The sequence below is a fragment of the Vigna unguiculata genome, chromosome 10 (genome assembly GCF_004118075.2).
Source record: "Vigna unguiculata cultivar IT97K-499-35 chromosome 10, ASM411807v1, whole genome shotgun sequence".
Taxonomy (NCBI): Eukaryota; Viridiplantae; Streptophyta; class Magnoliopsida; order Fabales; family Fabaceae; genus Vigna; species Vigna unguiculata.
Genome location: NC_040288.1, coordinates 21,177,555 through 21,184,539, shown reverse-complemented (window position 1 = coordinate 21,184,539; position 6,985 = coordinate 21,177,555). Strand labels below are relative to the sequence as shown.

The 6,985-nt window shown below is 40.0% G+C and overlaps 1 protein-coding gene across 1 annotated transcript; it reads right to left on the bottom strand.

Moving 5' to 3' along the window:
- Positions 1 to 657: 657 nt before the first annotated feature.
- On the bottom strand, positions 658 to 1,784 carry LOC114166268 (probable glutathione S-transferase). Its single transcript, XM_028050984.1, has 2 exons — positions 1,392 to 1,784; positions 658 to 1,250 (listed from the first exon to the last, which is right to left on the bottom strand). Exons 1-2 carry the CDS (start codon positions 1,710 to 1,712, stop codon positions 897 to 899), a joined length of 675 nt encoding a protein of 224 aa, XP_027906785.1. The 5' UTR covers positions 1,713 to 1,784; the 3' UTR covers positions 658 to 896.
- Positions 1,785 to 6,985: the final 5,201 nt, after the last annotated feature.

Here is a 6,985-nt window from a genome sequence, read left to right as displayed (position 1 = left end):
ACTGGATTGACACATGTACATTTAAAAAAAATAAAAATAAAATAAAAAAAACAAAAAAAAACAAAAAAAAACCATGAAGTGATACGTGATAGTCACTGTTCATGGCCGTTAATGGTTTAAACGGTGTTAGCAAAAAAAGAACCAATTGAACAAAATTGACAGAAATTAGGACCTATTTGAAAACAAAACTAAAATTAGGACTTATTTGAAAAAATTTGACAAAAATTGGAACAAAAAAGTATTTTAACCTTATTATACTCATGGTAAAGATTGTTGAGTTGCTGAAAATAATACATCTTGAGAAGTCGTACACCATAAGATAAGCAAAGAAGTGAATGATAATAATTATATAATGGATTCTAAGTTCATGGTGTTTCTTGCCCAAAGTTACAGACACTTTAAACTTGTATATTGAATTTTCTTATATTCTTATAGTTGAGTGTGACAATGTATGGATTAAATTCTTTCTTTGAAAAATGTGGATATAATTAGAACAAAGGATATGAGAAAGTTGTCTTTGTATTCTAAAATTTTAAACATAATGTTATTGTTTGGTTGTCGTTGGAAAACATTTGTGATTTTTCTTAGATTTTGAAGTTTCCATGTTGTATTTTTTTGTTCTTAGTTCTGATAGGGCAATTCTCGAGGGAACTAGAGTTTCATCATAACGCATTTTTTTCCATTGTAAAGGGAACACAAAACACTACAAGTTTACACGAAATTTTAGCATGAAGATCTTTAATCCCAAAATAGAATGCTAACAACTTTTTATTTAAAGCCTCTAGGTCAAGCTTAAAGTGGACACAAGAAAGAGTTAAAAGCATAAGAAAAGTGTTGCTAGCTTTTTGTTTCTGGAAAATCATGACTTATGAGTCTCCATCATACTTACAATTAACCTAACTGGAAGCAATGATGGATGCATATCGAGCTTTGAAAAATCCCACAACTCTCTCTCTTTGGGGAAGGTTCTCTTTGACAACGGGATGGTTGGTGTATTCTTCACTCCATTTTGAAAGCTTTGGAAACTTGTTAGAGCTAAGCAGTTTCAACCCCACAGCCTCTTCAATCGCAGGGAGCCAGAAAGCTATGAAGCCTGCGGCTATGTCCACCAGGCCAATGCTCTCACCACCAAAGAACTTGTGTTTCAGTTCATCCTCCAGAAATTGAAGAGCATGAAGTGATTCCTCAGTGCCTTTCTCCCGTTCCTCCTCCTTTGCAGTAAATGCAGCCTTCGATATTGCAGGCAGACACTAGATCGAGAGAAAATTGAAGATTCATATCAACTCATAAACATTGATTATTGAGGGAAGCATTCACGGAATGTTCTAAAAATTTCAAATAGCTTTTAAACTTTAAAAAAAATAAAGAACAGTTATCGTGAGTTGCTTTACCTTGTCATCGATAAACCTTGACCAGAACCGAGCCAAGGCTCTATCATACGGGTGTTGCGGCAAGATGGGATGGTTCCGCCATATCTCATCAATGTATTCAAGGATGACAAGGGACTCAACCAAAGGTCTTCCGTTGTGGACAAGCACAGGCACCTTCTTGTGAATAGGGTTGTATTTCAGAAGAAGATCGCTCTTGTTTCTAAGATCTTCTTCAACGTACGTGTATTTCACTCCCTTCAGTTCCAGCGCTATCTGGACCCTGACAGCATAAGGGCTTCCCCTCAAACCAAACAACTCAACTTCTCCATACTCTTCGGCCATTGCAGGGTTATAATTTCTACCTTCTCTGCAACTCTGAATGTCACCAACGGATTTTAAATGCTTCTGAACAGTGCGACAGGGAGCGTTGTTGTGTGCACGATCCTTAAAGAGTTTGAAATTTTGGGCAAGGCTAATTAATTGAGGTTGGTAGAATTGGCGGTGGAGAGGCCACCACGTAACACGTTCTTTCAATGCGATTTAAGGAAATAAAAAATTGAGTAAATTTAAATAAATGTATATATTGAAAATATGTATATGTATTATAACGACAGAGTGACGCATTTTTACACTATAATTTAGTTATGGATTGTAAGAGAGAGAGCTACTGATAGAGAATGAAGACTTCCTCATATTATTTACGTATGAAAAGCAGTGGTGTTTATATACACTGAAAAAGGAGTAACAGACCCAACAGAAAAGAAACAGAAACTAAACCCATGCACGCAAACATGCATTGGCCCTGCACATTGACTTAAATCTCAACATGCCTCCTTAAGTCAAAAGAATCGAACAATACCCAGAGACTCTCTAAGTTTACAAAATCTAGCAGCCTTCAAAGGCTTTGTAAAGATATCTGCACTCTGATTTTCTGTGCTGCAGTGTTCTACTTCAAGCTTCTTGTCATTAACCTGCTCTCTCAAGAAATGAAACCTCATTTCTATATGTTTACTTTTTCCATGAGCTGATGGGTGTTTAGCTAAGTCTATTGCAGACTTATTATCAACAAACAATGTTGGTGGTTGGATCAAATCTGCATTCAGCTCCTTCAACAACATCCTAAGCCACGCGGCTTGACACGCAGCCTGCGCAGCAGCTATATACTCTGCTTCACAGGAGGAGAGAGCCACCACGGGTTCCTTGACTGAATTCCAGGATACAGGTCCTTCACCATAGTAAAAAATATGACCTGCAGTACTTTTCCTGTCTTCCCTGTCACCACACCAATCTGCATCTGCAAATCCCACCAACTTCATCTCACCCCCTGGCTTCTTGCATGGAAACATTATACCAAGGTTACACGTTCCACGCAAATAACGTAAGATTCGCTTCACGGCATTCATATGGCTAACTTTTGGGCTCTGCATATGTCTGCTAACAATGCCAACACCATAGCTCAAATCGGGTCTGGTGTTACATAAGTATCTCAAACTCCCAATGATTCTTCGAAACTCTGTGTGATCAACATCTTCCTCCTCAGTGCACCTTTCTAATCTGAGACCCATTTCTGTTGGAGTTACTGCAGCATTGCAATCCTTCATCCCGAACCTGTAGAGAAGATCACGTGAGTATTTCATCTGATGCATAATAGTTCCAGCTTCTGTGAACTGGAACTCAATGCCTAGGAAGTAGTTGAGTCTTCCCAAATCACTCATCTCAAATTCACTATGCATTTGGGACTTAAATTCTGCAATTGCTTCTGGCTTGCTCCCGGTCAACAACATATCATCCACATAAAGACATACTATTATTTTCTCTTCTCTGTCTTGATCTTTCCAGCACTTGGTGTACACCCCTTGTTCAGAAACACATCTCACAAAACCAATCTTCTCCAAGAACTGATTGATCCGATGGTTCCACGCTCTAGGAGCTTGTTTAAGCCCGTAAAGTGCCTTATTAAGCCTGTACACCTTGTGCTCTTCTCCTTTGACTATGAAACCCAATGGCTGTGTTACATATATTTCCTCCTCCAAATACCCATTCAAGAAGGCAGATTTTACGTCTAGTTGGTGCAAGGACCAACCCTCCCACGTTGCCATTGCAACAATGATTCTAACAGTCTCCAATCGAGCCACAGGAGCATAGATTTCTCCATAGTCAACTCCTGCTTTCTGGAGAAATCCTTTGGCGACCAATCTTGCCTTGTACCTCACAATTTCACCCTTAGGATTGGCTTTTATTTTATAGACCCATTTCAGAGAGATTGGTCTTCTGTCTAGTGGTGGTTCAACCAGTGTCCACGTCTTGTTTTTCTCTATGGCTTCAATCTCTTCCTCCATGGCTCGCACCCAATGAGAGTCTCGAATAGCATCATCGAATTCTATCTGATCCGCCTCAGCTATCAGGGCGAAATGCACGAAATTTCCATTCTCTGTTACCGCTAGATCATTGAAAACTTCATAGTCTTTGAAACGTGTAGGTGGTTGAGTAACACGCTGTGATCTTCTAATTTGTTCATGAGGCTCTTGCTGCCCTGTTACATCACCTACAACATCATCAGTTAGTGAAATTGTTGGTGTTGTACCTGATTGAGTTTCTTGGCTCGTTTCTTGCCAGTTCCAACACGAGCTTTCGTCAACCACCACATCTCTACATATGATTACCTTTCGAGAGTTTGGATCAAACAATTTATAGCCACCTGTTACGTGATAACCAATCAAGACTGCCATAGCACCTTTGTCATCAAGTTTGCTCCGTGTTTGATCTGGAATGCAATGATAACAAAGAGAGCCAAAAACTCTCATATGAGTTACATCCGGTTTCTGACCAGACCAGGCTTCCTCTGGTGTTATATCATCAAGCTTCTTTGTTGGTGAACGATTCAAAACATAGGCAGCAGTTGAAACCGCTTCTCCCCAGAGATATTTTGGAACACCTTTGCTTTTGAGCATGCATCTTACCATGTTAAGCAGCGTCCGGTTCCTCCTTTCTGCAGTACCATTATGCTGCGGCGTATATGGTGGTGTTGCCTCATGAGCTATTCCATTTTCAGCACAGAAATTCTTGAATTCAAGAGAGTTGAATTCTCCCCCACCATCAACACGAAGCCTCTTCAACTGCTTGCCACACTGATTTTCAACCAATGACTTGAACCGCACAAACACTTCAAACGCTTCACTCTTCTTTCGCAAGCAATACACCCATAACATTCTCGTGTAATCATCTGTAAAAGTAATAAAGTACTTGCTACCCCCAGGTGTTTCAACCGGCAATGGACCGCAAATGTCTGAATGTATTAGCTCAAGTTTCTCCGAAGTTTTCGAAGATACGTCTTTAGAGAATTTTCTCCGTGTTTGCTTGCACTCCATACACTCTTTACATACTTCGTCTGGAACACACATATGAGGAATACCAACTACCATTTTCTTCTGTCCAAGTTCTCTCAAGTCCCGAAAGTTAAGATGTCCAAACCTGAGATGCCACAGCCATTCGCACTTGTTACTAACAGCAGCAAAACATTGGTGCTTCAGTGCATTCATCTTAACCTGAAAGGTCCGATTGGAGGACAGACCAGCATGTATAACCAGCTTCTGAGTTTGATCAAAGACACGCAAGGATTTATCTTCAAGCGTCATCTTGAAACCCCTTTGCATCAACTGGCCCAAGCTCAGAAGGTTTGATTTCAACCCGGGCACATATAGAACGTTTTCAATTATGACGTCCTTGCCATCACTGTTTCGCAACACTACTCTACCAGTACCTTTTGCTGTGAGAGAACTATTATCTGCAAAACGTATCTTTTCTTGACTCACATCCCTTATTTTCACGAACCAATCCTTCTTCTCGGTCATGTGTGTGGAGCACCCAGAGTCCAAGTACCACAAATTTTCACCGTCAAGCTTCGCATCTGTCTCAGCCATCAACATGACAGCCTCTTCATCAGAGTTTTCTTCCTCTGCAAGATGAACGCGCGCATTCTTCTTTGGCCTGTTCTTGGCTCCGTCACCATCCCAGCAGTCTCGTGCATAATGCCCGAACTTTTGGCAGTTATAACACTTGACTTTTTTCTTGTCATACTTCTTCTCTTTATCTTCTCCAGAATTTTGTTTCTGGTCTTTGTTCCTCTGCTCATCCGACTCTCCCTTCTTCTTTGTCTTCGATCCTTTCTTGGAATCTTTTTTCTGCTTTCCACTTGTTCTTGCATGAAGAACCTGCTCTTGATAGGATCTTCGCTCAGACATGCGCAACTCGTGGGCTTCGAGCGAATGTTGCAACTCCTGGAAGGTTAGGACATCCAGATCTTTCGTCTCTTCAATGGTAATTACAAGATGATCGAATCTTGGAGGAAGTGATCGCAAAACTTTGTTCACGATATGCTGTTCAGACACTTTGTCACCGCAAGAACGCATGCCGTTAACAAGTTCTTGAATCTTGTTGAGAAACCCAACCACCGAGTCACTTTCTTCCATGATGAGGAACTCGAATTGCCTTCGCAGAGCCTGCAGCTTCACTTTCTTATGTTTATCCCCCGCACCATACGTAGCCACCAAGATATCCCACGCTTCTTTGGCTGTGCCCGCCATGGAGATCCTATTAAAGATCGGTGAGCTAACACATTGATAGATCAAGTACCTTGCCTTGCCATCTAACTTGTGTTGAATCTTGTAAGCCTTCTTATCATCATCAGTAGCCTTCGCACCCGGTGGTGAAACACCATGCTCAACAACTTCAGCCACATCTTGAAAGATGAAGATCGCATTCATCTTAATCTTCCAATCGTTGAACATGCTACCATCAAAGATAGGTAGACCCCCTTGTATCATCCCACCCATATCAGCCATGCTACACCACGAACCAGATCAAGAATGCACGGGAACCTTTCTTGATTACGAACCAAGACACCACTCCTTCCACTTTGCACTCTCACTAAACTGCACCACACACAGCTTCTGATTTGGTTGCAGGCACACGAAGCTCACGTCCTTGGACCGTAAAAAGCTCTGATACCATGTAAGAGAGAGAGCTACTGATAGAGAATGAAGACTTCCTCATATTATTTACGTATGAAAAGCAGTGGTGTTTATATACACTGAAAAAGGAGTAACAGACCCAACAGAAAAGAAACAGAAACTAAACCCATGCACGCAAACATGCATTGGCCCTGCACATTGACTTAAATCTCAACATGGATTACTATGTATAATATATTTTTACTATAATTATCTTAAACTTTTACGTGATCTATTAAATTTTCATTTGAATGTATAGTATTGTCGTTCTGTTAAACTTTTATATAATACCAATTCGTAACCCATGTGTGAAGAAACAGTAAATGGTGGTGGAGAATGAAATTCATCATATGTATTTATTGTGTGTTAAAAAATCATATTTTATATAATTTGATAAAAGTTACGCAAATAAAATTTTAAAGAAAGAAAGACTACAAGATGTAAGGAACTTTGAGAAAAGTAAAAAAGTAAGGAACTACAAGATGTGTGCAAAGTATGTAGTTATGACAATGTGGTCGGTAGGGGTGGACAAAAAATCTAATTTTCTTGATCCAATCCACTTTTGTTCCAATCCAATCCATTTATAATCTATTTTATTAAAAATCC

Excerpts from the sequence above, each read along its gene's own strand:
- LOC114166268 (XM_028050984.1), bottom strand. The coding sequence starts at position 1,712 with ATGGCCGAAGAGTATGGAGAAGTTGAGTTGTTTGGTTTGAGGGGAAGC. Across the intron at positions 1,251-1,391 it reads CAAGGTTTATCGATGACAAG|TGTCTGCCTGCAATATCGAA; the intron begins GTAAAGCAACTC and ends CTCTCGATCTAG.